The sequence below is a fragment of the Rhamphochromis longiceps genome, linkage group LG15, assembly GCF_057381845.1.
Source record: "Rhamphochromis longiceps isolate RC_006_pf linkage group LG15, R_longiceps_female_GT1.1, whole genome shotgun sequence".
Lineage (NCBI taxonomy): Eukaryota > Metazoa > Chordata > Actinopteri > Cichliformes > Cichlidae > Rhamphochromis > Rhamphochromis longiceps.
This window is the reverse complement of record NC_140571.1, coordinates 18,709,448-18,730,990: the sequence shown is the minus strand read 5'-3', so window position 1 is coordinate 18,730,990 and position 21,543 is coordinate 18,709,448. Positions and strand designations below refer to the sequence as shown.

At 38.5% G+C, this 21,543-nt stretch overlaps 2 protein-coding genes across 5 annotated transcripts in view; one reads left to right on the top strand and one right to left on the bottom strand.

Annotated features, from left to right (window-relative positions):
* The window catches only part of LOC146652528 (dystrobrevin beta-like), a 49,511-nt gene extending 45,905 nt beyond the window's left edge, over window positions 1-3,606 (bottom strand). For 2 of the 4 annotated variants that reach the window (XM_085382742.1, XM_085382744.1), the window contains exon 1: window positions 3,322-3,606. The gene's annotated coding sequence lies outside the window, so the exon portion shown is untranslated. The remainder of the gene's footprint in view (window positions 1-3,321) is intronic. The other 2 variants (XM_085382741.1, XM_085382745.1) reach the window with 2 other exon arrangements.
* Window positions 3,607-9,283: 5,677 nt separating this feature from the next.
* On the top strand, window positions 9,284-12,008 carry LOC146652527 (toll-like receptor 5). The gene is made up of 2 exons (XM_085382746.1): window positions 9,284-9,436; window positions 10,090-12,008. Exons 1-2 carry the CDS (start codon window positions 9,386-9,388, stop codon window positions 11,965-11,967), a joined length of 1,929 nt encoding a protein of 642 aa, XP_085238872.1. The 5' UTR covers window positions 9,284-9,385; the 3' UTR covers window positions 11,968-12,008.
* Window positions 12,009-21,543: the final 9,535 nt, after the last annotated feature.

Here is a 21,543-nt window from a genome sequence, read left to right as displayed (position 1 = left end):
AACAGTCAGAAATCCCTATGAGCAGCTGCTCCAACATGCAAAATGCAGAATGCTTCCATTTCACTGTAATTTAATTCCTGAGAAATTATACAAAGCAGAGGTGGGTAATCATAGGTTTCAACCTCACCTCTATTATCTTCCCACCCACAGAGGAGACAGTAACACTGCTGCAGATCAGAAGACAATGAAAGCTTTCCACGAGGAGACTGAGATGAAACGCAACGAAGTGAGAGATGGTGCAAAGACACAGAATCTCTGCAGGTAAATCAGGTAAAACAGTCGCTACTTTTTAAATGCCTGGTTATCGTATGCAAGGTTTTGACTGGATGCCTGGAAAAAAGGAATGGCTAATTTTTGCTTCCCCTTTCATTATGTTCCACTAAAGGTGTAAACAAATCGCCCACTGCTCAATTAAAGTGCATAATATGTATCTACCAAGGAAAATGTGCCTTCGGGGGATAGTGTGAGACACAAATAATCAGTTACTGCAATCGCTCTATTTTCACTGCCTTCCATCTCCTTTCAACTTCCTCCACGGGGAGGAAAAGTCTGAAGAAGTCTACTTTTCCTACAGTTTCCTGTGTTTAGTCACAGCTACTCTGATTGCTATGAACCTGACTGTTTAGATATTGTTAAAAAAATAAAGACTGTTTATTTTCTACCTGAAGTTTGAATGCCAATTCAGTTTGGTTTGAGAAGGACAGAGAAACACTGACACTCTGAAATAATCTCATTATCAGCCAAGTAAATAATACCTGAGAAAGTTAAGTATCATAATATGCATCAATTTTGACACTGATTTAACTTTTTCAATCATGATTCAGGTAAAAAGGACACACATTATTTGGTTGTAGTGTCTCAGGTAGGGCTGCCACAAACGATTATTTTGATAGTCGACTAGTCACCGATTATTTTTGCGATTAGTCGCCTAATCAGATCATCATCCACTGGACGTAAAACTACAGCTTATATAACTATCATTAGCTTACAGCTTTAAGCTTTTAAGGTGCTAACTAAAAATAAAGACAAGATGATAGTTTATTCAATTTTAATGAAATTTGCAGATTGTTTCGGTAAAGTTTAATAAACTCCTTGCTATCTAAAATATAACAGGACACCGGGGTATATTCTCCAGCATCTCACACTTCTGATAATCAGCTGTCTGCTTGACCTTTATTCAGCTGTGTAAAAACTATAACTTTAATCTCAGCCAAACCGATTTACTCAGGAACAAATAAAATACTAAAAAAAAAAAAAAAAAAAGGCCAAACAACAACATTTTTAATTTATCTAAGTGACTCATATATATTTAACCTGAGTCGCGAAAGACGGCGGTGGGTTTGAAAACAATTTGCCGGGAGTCCGGTGTTCTCACGGCGCTAGTGACCTAGCCCCCGGCTAGCTATCGAGCTAGTGGGTAACAGACGTCTCCGAAAACTGAGCCGATATTTGAGGTTTACACAGCTACATTCTCGCCTGAAAATATGTTAAACGTTTATTTTGTGACCCAGAAAGAATAATAAGAGTAATATTAAAACTAACTAGCTACCGCCATTGTTGGAAACTAAGCTGGGCCGCGCTATGAATTCTGGGACACAGCTACTTCTTCTTCTTCGGGGTTTAACGGCAGCTGGAATCCTTGTACATGCAGTGCTGCCATCTTCTGTTTCAGTCCGTTATTACACTCTTAAATCCTGCTATTATTCCTGCGTCTTTTGCGATCTTACAAAGCTTCAAACGACACGTCGACTATTAAATCAGTCGTCGACGATTTTGATAGTCGACGTAACCGTGACTAGTCGACAAATCGTGGCAGCCCTAGTCTCAGGTGTGCAGATTTGACGCCCTTCTTGTTAAACGTAACAGTAACGCGAACATTTTTGAGGATTTTAACTGCTGAAGATGCCACGCTGGGATCTAAATAACAGTAAAGTGAATTTTTTATTTTTTTGAATGGACTGAAGAAAAATGCATTAGATTAACTGAGAATGAAAATTAGGATTCTGGCCTTTTAGGGGCTGACTACACTTATAAGCAGGATTGGACATATGCTTGTATATATACCATTTATAGGGGATTTAAACATAAACCTTTCACAGTATATTTTTGTTTCACCATCCCAATGAAGCCAGACTGCAATTTGGTATTTCAGGGTCAATTCGGAGGGTTACTTCACACTTCTAAATGTAGAATTTGAGACTTTATCAATTAAATTTGTGATATTTTCCTCACTGCAGCAAAGAGAAGTGCAGGAATGTAATCGACTTTGAGTTTAACTTTAATATGTGCTACTGCAGAAGGAGACCCAGCTGAGCACACTTGAGAGCTGGATATGGATGGCTTGGGTGCTGTCATGCTCTGCTAGACTCCCCCTAAATGCTTTGGTTATCTCCAGTAGCATCTTTTGGCAGGCTGTGGTGTCATAAATCATTTCGTTTGACCCGCACATGTCACATGAAATGGCTTATCAGTGGTTTCGAGTTATTAAAACATTTCCTCTCACCTAACCGGTCACATGATTGATTATGAAAAACCAAAGCATTATCAGCCAACTACATCTGTTTGCATTCAGCGTATTGACCATAACTGCACATAGGCACACATATGTAATATATATATATATATATATATATATATATATATATATATATATATATATATATATACACATATATACATATGTGTGTGTGTGTGTGTGTGTGTGTGTATATATGTGTATATATGTATGTGTGTGTGTGTGTGTGTGTGTGTGTATGCTTTAATTACACCCCAGGTGTGGGCCGAATTTTATAATGACTCTTTATAATGTCAAAAAAGTATTAAATTATGCTTTAGAAAGTTTATGTGTTTGGCAATCATCCAAGAAACGTAAAATTGACAGTTTTTTGAATGGAGTAACGTTCCTCCCATATGAGAGGACTAAAGTTTTGATTTAAAAAGTGGGCAGGACTTAGGTCTAACACTCCGGACAGGGACGGACACCGCTTTGGACTCTCGTTTGAGTCTAACCTTTCTTTAAACAGGTTTATTAAAGACTTTCTGGACTCGTATTTACGTTTAAATAGGGTCGAGTGAAAGCTCATTTTTAGTTCTGCCTACTTCTGGGAAGCTGAGTGACATCTGAGCGGCCATGTTGCAGGAAAGTTTTAACTCCCTGTTCACCTTGTTCCACCGAATGAATGTGTTCCTCAGACCTCTCACTGACTAACTCTGGTACATTTCACACCGAAAGTCGTTGTTAATGCGGATAAATCGTGAAACTACTGCTCCAGCATCATGTTATAAGCCTTTAACATCCTCTGAGAGACGAGCTGCACTCACCGGGATTATTTTCGGCAGGTATTCGCGTCCAAACACCAACATCAACACTGAAACGTGTGGCTCCGACTTTAGATGTATCTCGGTTTCTTTCTTTCTTTTTTCGCGGTACTTTCTGGCGTCCTCCTCGGTTTAAATAACAGCGTCCCTCGGTCCCGTTACTTATTTCCGTGACGAGCCATGTTTCATACCCGCTGCTGCTGCCTCTGCTGCTGCACCGGTTGCTGCTGCTGCTGTGATGAAGAAGTGAACTATTTTTGAAAGAAAGTCACTCCTCTCAGTCAGTCCTGCCCCCTCCCCTCGGCTCAGAGCTGCCACTGACACAAAACGAGCACACTTCACAGTCAGTAGTACAGTTCGTCCGACTTTACTCGCTCAATAAAAGGACATGTACTTCAAGAATAAAAGGAATGCCGACTGAGCTGCATAGGGGGCCCAGGGCAAAGTTAGCGTTTGGGTTCACATCCCCCCCCAAAAGAACCTTATCATGTCCCATCTCTAACTAAAAATACTAACTGTCTTAGTGCTACAGTGCTGTGAAAGTATTTGCCACTTTCCTAATTTCCTACATTTTTGCATATTTTTCAGGCTTAAACGTGTCAGATCATCAAACAATTTTTATATTAGAAAAAAATAATTCAAATAATTACAAAACGTAATTTTTAAATTATAATTCAATTTTTTTTTTTTTTATCTATCAGTACTCCTTCTTAGTATGTCATTTATAAATAGAGATATGTTCCACCATGCAAAGAAAAAAATATGATCATAGTCATAATAATATATTTGCATTTATAAATGCCATATTAAGGATGACTATGTATGACCGATGAATTAAATTAATACCTTAACAATATTTAATAGTGTGTCATTATTATATAGTGCTACCAGTGTTTGACATCTATCAGTCTGGAAAGGGTTACTCCAGCAAATTACAGTGAAAGCCATTATCCGCAAATGAGAAAACTTGGAACAGGTGTACATCTTCCCAGGAGTTCAAGAATGTGTCGACGACTCATACAGAAGGTCAAAATACAACCCAGAACATCTAAAGAACTGCAGGCCTCTCTTGCCTCAGTTAAGGTCAGAGTTCAAGATTCAACAATAAGAAAAATACTGGGCAAAAATCGCATCCATGGGAGCATTCCAAGATGAAAACCGCTGCTGACCAAAGAGAACACAAAGGCTCGTCTCACATTTGCTAACAAAACAAAACAAAACAAAACATTTTGTGGACTGTAACAACAGTTGAACTTTTTGGAAGGTTTGAGTCCTGTTACATCTGGTACTTTATGAAACAGCATTTCTTGAAAAGAACATCATGCCAACAGTTCTCTTGCTTAAAAAAAAAAGAAGAATTTAGAGGAGTTTCCTTAATAACTTTGTGCACAGTTTCCATTTTTCCTCAGTACATCCATGTGCATGAACCAGAGAAGCTTTCCAGGTGCAGCTTGCTGATTATTGCACTTCCTCCCCCAGGCCCATTCACACTCTTACCGGGCCCATAAACTTTATATTATGATGACATCACACAAATAAAAGCCACTTTTTTTTTACTTGGTTTTTCAAATATGACTCTCATGGGCTGCAAGCAGCTGTTTTTACAGATGTTGTTTTATAATGATAGTCTACAGGGATAATGCTTTTTGGGTCACATGACATTTGTGTCATTGCCATACTGTGATTGACCACTAGGATAAACCAGCCCCAAATATCAATGGTAGTGCTGTGTACTGCGTTCATGTCCATTATTCCGTCATTTTGGCTACACAGAAGGGAAACATCCAGCATGTAGCCTGACAGCAATGATCCTGTGCCAGTAGGTTAAATGCTGATTGTTTGAAGAGTTTCCTTTAACAGAGAAAGACACACAAAGATAATATCAAAGATCAAAAAGGACAGGTCAGAAGCCTACACAATGTCCCAAGTGGACAGTGTGTATTGTTTTTAAGTCTCTGTTTGACTCCACTACAATAGTTCTTTGTCTAATACAACTTCCCTATAGCAGGGCTAAACTAAAAAACAAACTACATGAACAAAAGAAGTCCAGATTACTGGTTGTCCACCCATTTATTTTTTGCAGTCATGTTATAAGCAATGAGCATTTTCATTATTGCCATCTTGGCGTTTTGAAACCAGACGTGATGACCTAGTGTGCAACTGCTAACTCACTGGCTGTCGACTTGTGATTTACAAATAGCAAATGAGCATATCCTGGATTACCCTCCTTGCTGACTCTTGGAATGACCATAATTTACCAAATGAGCTCAATGTTTTATTAGGTAGGACCTGAAATGTGTGACGATCCCATGAAGTCATCAGGAAAGTGTTGATGAGGTCAAAGGTGAGGGCCAGAAGTCATTTTGCCAACCACAGGAGTCACTAAAGGAACTGCATGTTTAAGGAGCTCCCATGCTAGCTTTTCAGACCCAGAAGGTAGTCCATCGCTTACATTCTCTACCACTACAATGGTACAGCACTTAATGCATCCATTCCTGGCAGTTACCTGGAAGCCTCTGTAGTGGGAGTCTGCACTCCAGCAGCTTTGCATTGCAACCATACACCACTGCAGCTGCTTGAATGAAATTTGAGGATAAGGAGGAAAATTACCTTTGAGAATATTTTAAATTAATGTTTGTACTAAAGTGATGCTAAAGCTGAGCCTACAAACTCCAGTGACTCAAGCAAGGAACAAGATCCAGAGCTGTGCTGCAGTTATGGCACAAAATGCATTACCACCTGTATCATAGTACTCTTCACAAACAGTGACACCATGTTCTTTGAGCATTACAAAGTCTAAGCTTAACTCTCCATCTGCACTCATTACTTGCATAAAGCTGCACTGTAAAGATTACAGTGTAGCTAATGTAATATCACATTTATAATATATGTATCTGATACATAAGTTTTTTGTGAGACCTCTACATCATTAGTGGGATTTTTTTTCAAGAAAAACCCAAATAAATTGATGAAAAATGCCATATGTAGCAAAAATGATACCAATTAAAACACATATATAAAAAAATTATTTAATTTCTTAAAAGAAAAAAATCCAAATTGTTTGATAAACACTCCAATTTGAAAATGTTTTTAATTTTCTGGAAATGATGTCATGTTTCAGGTTTTTTAGCGTTCAGCATTGTTTTTTGTCTTAAGTATCACAAGTCTATTTTTAAAAGGAAAAATGCAATTAATTAAGGTGAATATTTGCTAGTTTCCAAATCTGCTGTGAAATTTAACTGAGATTTGTTCATTTTTTTGGTTTTCCACAGCTGATTAGATAAAGCCATTGGAATAAAGACATTCAGTATGTCCAGGAAGAATACTTGAAATGTCCAGGCAACTTTTTAGTACTGAAAATAATGACTGACACGGCACTGTAGCCTTACAATATTGTTATCATGGATTGTTGTGACCTTCATCGTCAGCTTCTGTGTGTTAATTACTGCTGTAGCATTACTGGCACAATGCCGGGCCACCTCTGTGTCTCTTCCTTTCACGCAACCTTTACTCTCCCAAGGTTGTGAAATTCAACAGCGCTGTGTGATCACACCACACACACGCACACACACACTTATCTACACTGGAGTGTTTCATTAGAGTAGATGAGCTTACAATGAAAATTAAAATTTGATCGTATTATGACAGCTACTTGTCTTTCTGATTAAGTAATTACGCACACTCCAGTAAACACCTCTTCTTCCCACACTGAGAGCTGTTGCATTATAAACACCTCTTCACTGATTATGCAGCTAAAATATTGGAAATCATTATTTGACTCTTTACTTTAGAGTGCAAACTGACTTGTTAAGCAGTTTCAGATGGCTTACTCATCACTTTGAGACATACAGTACACCTCTGTGCCGAACTTCCCTAGGTGAGTACCAAAAGGATTAATCAACACGTGACAAAGAAACCAGAAAAGGATTGATGCGTGAAAGAGCAAGAGTGCTGTTGGGAAACTGTGAGAGGAAAGAGAGTAACTCAGTGACATAATGTACAAATTGATTGCATAACAGGAAAAAAAAATAAGAACAAACGTGACTAAAACGGTTTCCTGTTACAGGTACATCCAGATGTGTCCAAATATGTTCAGCACATAAGAGAACTTCACATCTAACATCAACACCTGCAGATGAACTGAGCTATTCATATCTACAGGCTATTAAAAAGCTATCACATCAAAATCTAAATGTGGTGGGAGAGATCAATTCCAGAAGTTCAGAGATAAATATGTTGTAGCAGGCAAAAAGACTGAACACACCTAACAGCAGCATAGCTTAAATAGAGTACAATAGGACAAAAAAAAGCTCAGTTGAAAATAAAAAATAAAAATGAGGCCAAAATGTGCAAAACAGACAGAAGACATAAGAAGTTATACAGATATCTGAAAACATGGACAAGAGAAGTAGAAACAAGAACACTAATAAACTCTAAATAAAGGTTTTTATTTATTTAATGTCACAATAGTTGAATAGCAAACATGTCAATAATAACATTAATTATAATAACAACAAGAAAAAGTAAAAGAATAAAACATTTTAAAAAAAGGTTACGGGCAGTAAAAAGCTTTAAGAGTTCAGAGCAAAGCCACAGCATGATGTCATGTTAAAGTAATCAATGAAATATGAAAAGGATACTGTCAAAAAAGGCCTTTTAAAGGTAAATGCATCTACAACAAGCTAATAACAAATAACTATTGATTGTCTATATACTGTAATGCTAAACCATGCCAATTGCAGACTATTTGGCTTCAAAAATATCTACAATGCTGTTCAGGGACACTAATATGTCTATTAGTGCCTACAGTTGAAAGCTTTTTAAAGGCTGTAACATGATTGCACATCCTGAGAATCACTGAGAAAAATCCAAAGCAGAATTCAAGGGGAGCAAACAGAAATCCCAGCCAGAAAGAAAAGAACATGGGAGCCAGGTCAAAAAGCAAAGTCCAAAAGGAAGAATGAATAAATACAGAAATGAGCATAAAGGAAACCCAACAAAAAAAAAAAGCAAAACAAAGATGCAACTTTAGGCTTTTCCCATTTCTCTAATTTGTGCTACCTTGTCTCCTTTGTCCTCCTTCCTCCTGCCTGTGACCTAGAAATCAAACTCACTGTGATTTGTTGTAGGATTTTCAGATCCTAGAAAACATCCAGAGGATGTATAATCTAGGATGCACAGGTGTATCCTTTACAGAAGGGTTCTTACCTTCAGTGTGTAAAAGAGGAATATTCAAACTGTAAGACAATGTCATTCATACCCACTGTTACACATGAAGTCATTAAAAACGTTTTTTTAATAAGAGAAAACAATTTATGAAGCATTATATTTAACCGACATCGCTTCACAGTGATGATGCCCCATTCTGGCCTGCTGCCTTGATTCCTTTATGCTTGAATCTCCTTCCTCATGTCTTCCGGGGGCATCTGAAGGAATAAGACATAAGGAAAGGAGCTAAGAGGACTGAAGGACGTGTAGTTGGGAAAAATGACAAAGGCTTTCAGGCAGAACGGAAGGAAAATCCAAAACAAGAGCAGGAAATGACCAAAAGACAAATCGTAAACATGGAGACAGGAGCAAACACAGTAAACACAGACTGGAAACATCACAAAAGCAAAACAGGATCCCAGATCCCAACAGCATCACAAAAACTCAGAGTCACCAAACAACAGTGTAATCAAAACCAGAACCATGGTCTTCAAACATAAACCTTTAGATAATATCATGAAGGCTGATGGTAACTTGCATAATTAAAAACCTGCAACATATGTTTTTGGACCAGTTGTGCAACCTGGTGTACTGGACTAGCCCCAGGACGTAAACAAGGTACTTCCCTTCATGTTGTAAAGCTGGACTTTGCAGAAGAAAATAGGAAATCCCTTTCAGCGTCATGGTTACGCTGTGGGGTCGATGTACCTCCCAGCACATGTCACGCAAACACTCACAGATAAAAACGCTGCGGTAAAGTCTTCTGCAGAATTCAGATTTTTGCTTTCGACAGGCCGCATCGGGGGGTTTTTTTTCATCGAAGACCGAAGATTCAAAGAGGATTTCTTTAAGAAACAGGATGATGTGGACGGTGGGACTTCAGGCGGTTGCCATCTGTGTTTTCCTGCAGGTTAGTAATGTAAACTTATCATACATGTGAATTTTTATATAGTGTGTGAGATGTAAATTATATACAAAGCAGCTCTGAATGTGTGGAGGGAAACTACTCTAACTGAGAGAGGTCAAAAATGATTTACATGTTTTAAAAAGAATAGTTTGTTTTGGGGTTGCTTCTGCTCGTCAGCTTTCATTTGCACTTGATTTATTTCTTTTGTCTGTGGTGCTCAGTGTTATCACTGTATTCTGATATAGTTCAAATCTTTGAGAGGACTCTGAAATTATTCAGATATTAGCGGTAAATTTCTCACAGTAGGAGAATGATACAATTTAGAGTCTAATTTTTGCCATTAAAACAAACATAAAGTCCTTAACAACTACAAAAAAGAATAAATACTTGATAAATACTTAAAGTTTTGAGAAATCCTACTATTATAGATCCAGAATAATTACAGTGATAAAAAAAATAACATCAATGATAACAATAATAGCAAAACAATAAGAAGAAGTAAAATAAAGGATTTCAAAAACAACAAAGCAACACAGAGATGTATTATGATAACTCATGTGTGGTATGAAAGAGCTTCTGTATCTGTGTTTGTGGAAGCTGACTGATTCACTCTGATGACTGACTGCTTCGACTATATTTCTATGTGCAACTTCCAGGTGCCGGGCTGTTTCCCATCATGCCTCATAAAGGGCTCCATAGCATACTGTGGTTTCCAGAACCTCCGCTCGGTTCCTCCTCTCCCTCCTGACATCACCCATTTGTACCTGGAGATGAACCACATCAGTGAGATCAACTCCACCTCCCTGTCAGGCCTTGAGGAGCTGCAGGTGCTGGACCTCGGACGACAGCATGCACAGCTTGTGATCAGGAACCACGCCTTCAGCAGACAAAAACATCTGAGGAGGCTTTCACTCGACTTTAACGTCGGGCTTCAACTGGAGCCGCAGGCCTTTGATGGGTTGGCAAGTCTACAGATTCTCAACCTGGATTACTGCTCACTTAAAGAATCTATACTTAGGGACAAATATCTAGAACCGCTGCTGTCCCTACAAACTCTGAGCCTCTTTGGTAACGACATAAAAAGACTCCAGCCTTCTCCCTTCTTTGTCAACATGACTCATTTGAAAGACCTAAATCTCAAGCTGAACAAAATTGATAAAATTTGTGAGTCTGATCTTGCTGCCTTTCAGGGAAAAACCTTCACAGTTCTGAACTTAAACTCAGTGTACCTGAGAGAGATGTCCAGCGGTAAGTTTGACTGGAACAAATGTGGGAATCCTTTCAGAGATCTGACCTTTCAGACACTCGATTTGTCAAGCAACGGGTTTGGTGTGGGCCAGTGCACGCAGTTCTTCAAAGCCATCGAGGGGACAAAAATCTCCCATCTGAAAATGTCAGGGCACATGGGCAGAGGATTTTCATTCAACAATCTTCCTGATCCAGATCGCAGCACATTTGAAGGCTTGCACAACAGTTCAGTCCTCTCTTTGGATCTGTCTAAAAGCAGAATATTTGCATTGCAACAGGGGGTGTTTAGTTCACTGAAAGAAGTCACAATCATTGATATATCCCAAAACAAAGTGAATCAAATACACAGAAATGCCTTTGAAGGTCTTCAGGATCATTTAAAAGTGCTCAACCTGTCACACAACCTGCTTGGGGAAATCTATTCTTACACATTTGCTTCTCTGACAAACCTCCAGGTATTAGATTTGTCTCATAATCACATTGGTGCATTGGGTTATCAGTCATTTAGTCGACTTCCCAACCTGAAATTATTATATCTAACAGGAAACTCTCTGAGAGATTTAGGCTTCCCTGCTCCTCTACCAAGTTTAGATTTTCTTTTACTAAATGACAACAAGTTGGCACCCTCATCAGTGAGAAGCATCTCTCAGTTTGCCAGTAACCTCATGCATCTAGACCTTCAGGACAACAGATTAACAGACTTGGAGGATGTCCCCACCATTTTGACCGGTTTAAAACGGCTGAGGCATCTCTTTTATGGAGGAAACAGAATCAGGAGTTGCTCCTTCAGCAGACGAGTCAGTCTGAATAATCTCACAGTTCTTGATCTTCACAGCAGCTCCCTGCAGTCTGTTTGGGCTCAGGGTAAATGTCTCAATCTGTTTGACAATTTTGGGCATGTTGCTGGTCTCAATTTGAGCTTCAATGCGCTGCAGTCGCTCCCTCAAGGTGTTTTCAAGGGCCTCACTTCAGTAAGAGAGATGGACCTCTCGTACAACGCCTTAACATATATCCAGCCTGACGTATTTCCAACAAGTCTAAAAGCACTCTACCTTTCCAACAACTTCATAGCCTCGCCTAACCCTGCCACTTTCCGCTCTCTGAGCTTCCTCGATCTCCGGATGAACCGATTCCACTGCAACGCTGATCTGAAGAGCTTCCTGACTTGGTTGAATGAGACCAACGTGACGCTGCTGAGTCCTGTTGAAGAGCTCAGATGTGAATTTCCTGCTAGTGTCTATAATGTTCCTCTGATAGAGTTTTCTGCTAGGGTCTCACAGCAGTGAAAGCAGCTAAAAAAGAGCAGAAATGTATTTCTCAGCTGAAAAATCATGATGAAATAATCGCTGGAGGAGTGTACCAGTGTCATGTATCATTGATTAAAGTTGTGCATGTGAACTGAATTTGAAACCAACCCAGATGTAATAAAAAAAAAATCCAGTTAAAGCTATGGTCTCTTCTCATGAAAAGCTGGGGGTGAATTCAGGATGTTTAAAAATTCAGGGGCCATTAAGGGGCCGCATAATATTGTGGCATGTTACTTACTTTTTGTTGAGTAAAAGTCCAGACAAGCTCAGTACTGCAATTTTAAGTCTTGTTCTTTTAGCTGCTTCCTTTAGGGGTCGCTGCAGCAGATCACCTGCCAACATCTCGCCCTATGGTCTTCATGCCTTTTGCCTGGAGGTCCATCTTCACCAGTCGTCGTCCAGCATATCCTCCATTCCTCGTCGGCACACGTCCAGAGCATGTCAACCTTACTTCTCTAACTTTGTGTGCAAACTGCTCAACCTGAGCTTTCCTTCTGAAGTACTCATTTCTAAACCTTCCACAAAAGCGATGCATGTTATTCTATGATATCAACAGCAGATGGAGCTCCAGAACAATCACTTGCTGTCCTGTCCAGGACCCCTGTGGATGCTGGAAGAGGCTCTACTTAACTTAAACAAGAAGAGGATCCATATAGGAGACAAACAGATGGATGAACATTCTCCAGTAGATTCAGGCTGATTTGAAGCTGCCAGAAATTCAGGGGGTTTTAAACAGATTCATCCACAACAGCACCCTATGTAGAGGTCGAGGCAAATTAAGTAGTCCACGCAAAATCTGATAGGGGTCAGGGAACGATTAAAGGGATATGAAGTGAATCCTTTAAAAGGAAAAAAAGAAAAGAAAAACAAGCACAAATTTGAGGGAAGAGAGAAAAGACTAATTGCACTTGCTGATCTATTAAACCTTTTTCAGACTGACTCGATCACACAGATATCTGCAAGTACACATTGAACATCATCCACTAAAACTACAAAACTAATCCCAGTTACAAATATGGAGGTAAACATATTTAACATTAATTAGTTGCTTTAAATATTTTGTTTATTAGTCAAGAGCCAACATGTTAGTACTAAATATGTACTTAAGGACATGACGAGGCTGACGATATTCAAAGTTTTTGCACAATCTCCTTTTTCCAAACATTTCTTTTCTGAAACTAAACACCACCTGAGGAAAATGAAGGGGAGTTTAAAGGTACATCCCATACTACAATGTTGTCTCTCCCTGTTGTCTTAATCAGTTTCCTCTTCTGCAATTAATGGCACAGTAACTTAAGACGAGTAAAAATAGAACAAACTTAAACTTTTTAAAAGAAATGTAGACATAATGTGACTTACTGCCACAAAAGGCACAGTGTGTTGTAGCACTGCAACATCTGCTTGGGTGAATCATTTACAGTTTATTCAAATCGACGTCATATTTTGCATGCATGTTGGTGAAGCTGTAAATTTGCACATCAATCGAACGTGCTATCATTGAAAGTGTAATACCGGCTCACTTATAAGCACTTTATAGCCCAACAAAGACTGCAAGAGTATTTGTTTCTTGCATGTATTTTACTTTAGGTAGAGATTTTATATAGCGGTTTTAGAGCTCAAAAGGAGCTGTGTGTCCTTCAAGTAAGTTCAGAAATTTTATGATAAGGCGGCTGGTTTCACTGGCATCTTACAGCAGAGCCAGCCTCAGTTTGGTCATTAACTTCCTAGCTTTTCAGTACAGTATGGTCACCTCTAAAACAACACCAGCAGGTCTTTTCGCTGGTGGGATTTCTTGCACCATTGCAACAGTCAAACGTTTGATTAGTTAGATATAAACATTGAAGCTGCTTCCAGCTTGTTGCTTTAAATATTCACTCTGGTGTGATTATATAACATATAAATTCAACTGATAACCGCTGTGGAAAATAAGTAGGGAAAGAAGTCAACAACAACAATAATGTTCATTTGATTCATTTGTAATTAACGTGTTTTTAACCAAAAACAAGGGAGATCATACAAGCACATCTTGTTTATTTATGAAGTTGCACATCTGGAAAATCCACAAGAAAAGTCCAAATCAACAACCAGAGTCCAAGGGGAACAAAAAGAACGGGACCCCCTACCAGAAAAGGACACATGAGCCGAGTCAAAAGGCAAAGTCCAGCAGGAGGAAAACATACACACCAGCAGAGGACTGCAGAACATGCAAGGTATTTCCCCTCATCATGTAAACCTGGATTCTGCAAAAGAAAAAGGGGAATGCCGTTCAGCATTATATTTATCCTGCAGTGACTGATGTAACACCCAACACATGTGAACACCCACAGATAAAAACCCAGCCACAGAATCCTCTGTAGAATTTAGCTTTTCACTTTGGACAGGCAACATCATTTTTTTTAACCCAAGAACAAAGATTTAAACTTCTTTTTTTAAGGAACGCGGTGATGTGGACGATGGGCCTTCAGGTGGTTGCCATCTGTGTTTCCCTGCAGGTTTGTAAGCATAAACCTATCATAAACTAGAATGTGTTAGATATAAAGAACTTCTGCAGAGGTGGGAAGTAACAAAGTACAAATACTTCGTTACTGTACTTAAGTAGAATTTTCAGGTATATGTACTTTACCTGAGTAAAGTGACTTGAGTACTTTTGGTTTAACATTTGAGGGGAGTTATTATTTTACTGCGAGCCTTCAAACATCAAACTGATTTGAGCCTGAACTGGAACACATGAAAGTTGATCATGCTTGTGTATTAATCACCACGGGATGGTGCGTAAAAACAGATAGAAGAGGCGAAATAAACATTGTCCATAGTCAGGGTTTAAAGTGGAGGAAGAAGAGAGGTTAGGCTACGTTCACACTGCAGGCGAAAGCGCATCAAATCCGATTTTTTTGACCCTATGCGACCCATATCCGATCATGCTATGACAGTGTGAACGGCGCAAATCCGATATTTTCAAATCCGATCTGGGTCACTTTCGTATGTGGTACTAAATCCGATGTTTTAGAAAGCGACTGCTGTGTGAATGGTCAAGTCGCATTAAATCCGCCTTTTACGTCACCGACACAAGACTGAAGCCAATTATCAGCGCCAGAGAAGCGCCCGAGAAGACATCGCGAACGCTTCCTGGCCATCCAGTGTAGATGTCAGTGAAACTGTTGGGAAGACAACGTGAACATTTTATTTGTACTGTATAATCTGCAGATTCTGACAGAAATCTGCAGCTATCCTTTGAAGCACCGCTCCTCTCTTAAACAGCAATAAGGATCATTATTAGGTTATTTACATTATTATGTAAATAACAAAATAACTTAAAGCAAAAATTGGGAAACGTGAAGTCCGAAGTCTTTTTATTAAGGGCCATCAGTCAAACAATACTGTTGCTCTGGGTCTAAACAGAGCTCGTTGTGTGTGACATCTTCTTTTGCGCATGCGGGCCGCTTTGAGCGTTCACACTAGAGCGCGTTTGCTGTCGCATTTTATTTGTAGTGTGAACGAGCAGACAAAAAAATCGGATTTGATCAAAAAATCGGAATTGAGCATTAAGACCTGCAGTGTGAACGTAGCCTAAGGCTACGTAAAGGTAAGGACTGCTCAATGCTGTTTGATAAACTGGAAATTTAAAGCTTACATGTAAATTCTCATGTTTTTAAATGTGACATGTATGTATGTTTTTTCATATTATACAAATCAAACTGAGGTAGACTAACTGTGCTATTTAATGGTTGCATGAAAATGCTTAAACAGGTTAGTTAGGTCAGGGCACATGGGCAGAGGATTTTCATTCAACAATCTTTCCTGATCCAGATCGCAGCACATTTGAAGGCTTGCACAACAGTTCAGTCCTCTCTTTGGATCTGTCTAAAAGCAGAATATTTGCATTGCAACAGGGGGTGTTTAGTTCACTGAAAGAAGTCACAATCATTGATATATCCCAAAACAAAGTGAATCAAATACACAGAAATGCCTTTGAAGGTCTTCAGGATCCTTTAAAAGTGCTTACCAGAAATCTTTGCAGTGTGTCTTTAAAAAGAGGAAATTGGGGGGAAATGTTACACAAAAAAAGAAGTTATGTGCCTAAAAACCACCTACAGCAAATAAACAGTATCTCTAAAAACAACTGTCCTTAAGAAATAGGGAAAGAAATCCAGAAAAGGCCAGACAAAGGACTTGAGCGCGAGGAGAAAAGGCTGATTTATGCCACAGTAAACAAAAACTGGACTAAAAATCAGTTGGAGCAGGTCTTTTGGTTCAAATTGTCATTTGAAGTTCGATCACAGACTTGTCTCACAGTCTCTTCTGTCCTGTGGTCTTGGACATTAGATGGGCAAAAAAGAGGAAAAACTTAGATTCCTGCCACAAAAGTCACCTTTTTGTCGGTCTATACAACAGAAGGAAACTTGGGAGAATCATTTATATATTCACAGTCATATTTTACACGAGCGCTGGTGCTACTGTAAATTTGCAGTCAAATCAAACTTGTTTTCACTAGAACCATTAATTTAAAGGGACTTTCTAACTCATGTGAAGACTGTTTGTTTGTTTGGTTTTTTGCAGGTATTTTATTTTAGCCTGATGTGATATACTGATGTATTTTACATGTAAAAATGAGCTGTGTCCTTTCATGCTAAAGCAGCTGTTTTTGCTGACATCTTACAGCAGAGGGCAGCCTCAGCTCAGTCAATAATCACTGACCTCCATGATGCTTTTCAGTACAGTAAGGCCATGTCTGAAAACACACCAGCAGGTCTTTTCAGTGCTGGGATTTTTGTGCAGCAATGCAGCGATCAGATGTCTGATCGGTTAGATATAAACAGTGAAGCTGCTTCCATCCAGCTAAAAAAAATAAATCAAGGAGTTCACAAGAGATAAAATGAACTCTGCTGCATTAGCGGGTAAATTAGGTCTGGTAACTGCTGAGGCGAGATAAGTAGAGAACGAGGTCAACAAAAATAATGCTCATTTGACTGTAACTGAAGCGTTTTTAGAAACTACACAAAAACACATCATGGTGTAACAGCTAAACCGGGACTCCAAAATGAACGTCAGCAGAGCTCATTCTCTGTTTTCTGTGTTTCCATTTGTTATAATCTGCTTGTAACTGCATAAATTATTGAACCAAATGTGCTTCTACCATCCTAATAAAGCAGCTCTCTCCTCTCTTCATTAAATATTAAAGATCAAGAGCAGGAGGACTGAGGGCAGACTGCTGATAAGACTCAGATTTATAGACCTGTGCATGTGTGCGTGTGTGTCGCGGAATCATATCTAACATGATTGTGTAATTATATATTCATATAAACACTTATATATCATTGGAAGACTTATAACTAAGCAAATCAATAATCTAATTTAGGTTTGAAACATTTAATACATGTGATTTTAATTTAAGATATAAGTGTTCTTTTATGACTTGATAATAATGTAGTACTAGTGAGGTAATAAAGTGTTAACAAGAAGCTAATAAAATGAAAATAGCAAGCTATTACCAGTTAAACACCAAGGTAACAACCAATTACCCATAGTATACTAAAATATTGATAACATATTGGTATTGTAGCTTATTACACATTAATAATCTATTGACTCAAATGACAAGAAGTGTGATGATTACCTGGAAACTTGTGTGCTAGTTTTCGAGTAATAACCAGCAATCAGGGCTGCAAAATTCAAAACTACATGATTCTAATAAATTCTGTAACAGCATTTCTTATAGCTGAAAATCTAGAACTACTAAAACATGTCAGTGATGGCTATTATGGTTTTTTTTTTTATATCACAGCAAAGGGAATTAAACAGTGTATATGTAGCTGAATGATGCCCTGACTTCAATTCATAGTTCACTAAATACTTATTGACGTGCAAATACAAGATCCGTGGCTATGCAAACCCCATAAGACCAATAAAAGAATCATGGCTGACCTGCCACATGGTCTCTCATGGTTTCTCTGAAAAGTAATTAGAATTTATATTGATAATAACTGAATAAATCTATTCGGCTTAACGTGAAGTTAGAAAACAAACATTGTTGATGTAAAGTTACCCTTACAGGAAGAGTAATCAGGACGATGAAATCAAGTGCGAAATATAGCATTATAACCCGTTGGATTTAATCTATTTGAGCCTACAACATCATCTCAGTCACAAAATGCTAATCTGATAGGCTGGACACAGTTTCACATTGAAAATCTATTAGAAATCTTATATTGTTATTCAATCCTTTTCACAGGATGAAATAAATGATGACGAACCTTTTGCTTGTGATTCTACTTTCCTGTCACCTTTTGTCCTTCCCTCCTCCTTTTCTTCTGCTATCACTTTCTCCTTTCACAATAAAAGCATCAGACATCACAAGCCTTTAATGGCCCATCAAAAGATGAAAACATTTCTCTCACCTTGTTTGCTGTTACAGATTCTCTCCCACAGATACTGTTCTCGGATTTTCACAGTGCTATGTGTCCTCCTCATATTATGTCACTCATTTTAGACAGTATGAGCAAACTATTCTTCATGCAAAGCAAAGGTCAGTATTAAAACCTTCATTTGCCTTTATTTTACTGTTTTATCTCATTTTTGTTTCAGCACTTTTAAAATGGCGTAACTTTTAGCAAATTTTAATATTTTGTGTCCTAACATGACGTGTTAACTGTTTCTACCTTTATGTTGATTGATTAATGCCATCATGTGATAGATTTTTTGCGCAAAGTATGTCTACAAGTAGCTGAAGAACATTTGTTTTCTTTGTTGTGATCAGTTTTCATCTTCAAGAGCACCTTCAGACCTCCTGTACTCACAGCAGGTGTAACACTGTTGGATTCACAGTCCATTCATTTTTGTATTTTAGAGCCGGCGTTCTTCTTGGTGAACTTGTTTGTGTTTTAGTATTGGCTGTCTTAACAAGGCTAATGGCCTCATAACTAATAAGATTAAGTGAGAGCAAATAAAGTGAAATGTTATTGCTCACCTTTGCCCAGAAAAAACACGCATGAAAATGAAACTGCCTAAAACAAATCAATGCTAAATTTATTGATTTGAGGATGAAAATGGATGAGAAGGAGGCTGTGATCTTTTTTTTTTATTTCCGTCAATGCCATCTGATCCACCATGTTACATTCATATACATCAACACACAAACCCCCATCGATGCCATCCCCATCCCCTTCACCCTCTACTGGCAGGTTACCATGGAAACAGGCTCAGTATCCACCTCCTCCACAGTTATTCCTCACTTCCTGATTGTCTTTGGATGCCTGCATCCATCCACCCCTCCTCCTCTCTTCCATCCGTGTCCTCGCCTCCCTCCTCCCCGCCCCCACAGCCACAGCTAAAATGTCTATAAATTAGCAGCACTCAGAGGGAAATTGTTTACGTTACGTCATACCTTTGTTCCTACATTATTCAAAAAATCACGCTCATGCTCGCATCGCTGTCTGCCCTAGAAATTAAAACATGATTCATGAGTGTTTTGGGGGCAGGACTGATGCTGCAGATTAAACAGCATACACAAATTAAGATAAGATAAGATAAGATAAGATAAGATAAGATAAGATAAGATAAGATAACCTTTATTAGTCCCACACGTGGGAAATTTGTTTTGTCACAGCAGGAAGTGGACAGTGCAAAAGTTATGAGGCAAAAATTAGAATACAAATTAGCATTTAAATGAGGTCTTTCAGAATCATAACATTCTGTGTGAATTTTTTTTCTTAAATCTCTATATTTTTGTTTGTGTTTTGAGCACTTATCTGTAACCAGAAAGAAATTCCAAGTTCTGAACTCAAAATATGGACTGATGTCCCATTTTTTGGAGGCTTGAGGTTGTCTTAGGTACGAAAAATCAAACACTAGCACGAGGAAAATCTCATTGCAGAACTGAGGGACACTGCACCCTCATATGCTAAAGACTTTAAACTTATGATCTAACTCTAACTGCCAGCATAAATTCACCAGGATAGTATTTAGTGATTTCTCTTATATACAGATTTTCTTTTGCATCTTATAGTGCTTCCGCAGTGGCGTCACACCTGTAAGCTACATCCATTTTCCATTTTCAGTTATTGATTGTAAGGAAGATTTATGCTGATCTTCTACCACTTAGCAAAGGACGATACATGTGCAACACGGTCTGAATACCTCAAGGAGTTTTACATTGTAAGGTAAAGACCATACAATGGTAATCTGTGAAGCTCACAGAGATTACTTCCACAAACACAGACCTCATTATTTGTAACCTTGTCCATGTTTAATACGAGCATCCAAATAAATGCACAAAATATTGTATCAGAAGTATCAGCAATAAAGCAGTTGAATGGATTTAACCTCCATTATACAATATGAACACAAGAAGCTTCAGAGCAGTTAAAGTCTATTTTTAGATATTTATATATACACATTAAAAACTGGGTCAGCTGCAGGCTGAGATACTGATAACTAAACATATAAAATGCTCCGTGTGTGTTTCTAAATGGCTTTAACCATTCCAAAAGCATCTGATATTAATTTGTAACTAGAAAATTGTTTCTTTTTGCCATTTCAAACCTTTACGTCTAACATAACTGAGTATTAAAGTGGCATGAGTGTTTACTCTGCTCCCTTAACTAAAACAATTCTAAAACCAGAATGTCAAGTTGTATTCGGCTCCAGTATCCTAAGGCTTCATTTTTGTAAACTAAATATTTCTGGGTTTTGGACTTCTGTTCGTATTTGCAGCCCCAGTGAGAGCTCAAGCATGCATTGAAAATGCCAAGAAATCTCAGGAATGTCCAAGTTTCCATTTGATTTGATGTGTGGAGATGTGCTGCACATTGGTGATATACACTTTACTTTTACACGGGTCAATGACTCTTCTTTGCTGTTGTACACTCACTGAGGGGGTTTAGCTGCGGTTCCTCCTTTCACATCAATAATACATTGATGGTTAGTCAGTCTGGCCCCCTGCTGTTTCCTCCTTTTACCCTTTAGGAAGTAATGAACCCAGTGACACTAAATTGTGCACACCTGACTGCACACAGCCTGCTAAACTTCTTTTTTATTTACTGTACAATTTGATAGAAACCACATGTCAAAGAAGAAGAAAAATGTGTTCAGTGAACATATGTTCGTGTTGATTCCTGGGTACAACAGGTGCTCCATCCTTGAGATGGCAACCTCTGGTTCTCATTTCTTTACTTGATCATGGGTTTAAAGAAGCTGCTGCTGGTGAAGCTCTTTGACAGACGACTGAATGAAGGAATGTTTGACTGAAGCCAGCTTGTGTGGCTTCAGCAGCACATGAGACATGTTTTTGAGTCCAAAAACAACCCGTGTGTCCAAGTTTCCATTGTTTAGAAGAAGCTTAATTTATCATTTTGATTCACAACGACAGGCAGAAGTCAGATTGTTTTTTACTTCCAAGACATTTTCAGACTCAGGGTGTGATTTCTCTGACTTTAGATGAGGAAAAATTTAAACACCGCCTCTTATTTTCACTTTTTAAGTCCCAAAGAAAGTGCCAACCAGGATTTCTAATGGTCACTTCCAAATTCCAGTGACCATTATTGGGTTTAAACCATATGT

Coding starts and splice junctions, on each gene's coding strand:
- LOC146652527 (XM_085382746.1), top strand. CDS start 9,386: ATGATGTGGACGGTGGGACTTCAGGCGGTTGCCATCTGTGTTTTCCTG. Junction 9,437..10,089: donor CCATCTGTGTTTTCCTGCAG/GTTAGTAATGTA, acceptor TGCAACTTCCAG/GTGCCGGGCTGTTTCCCATC.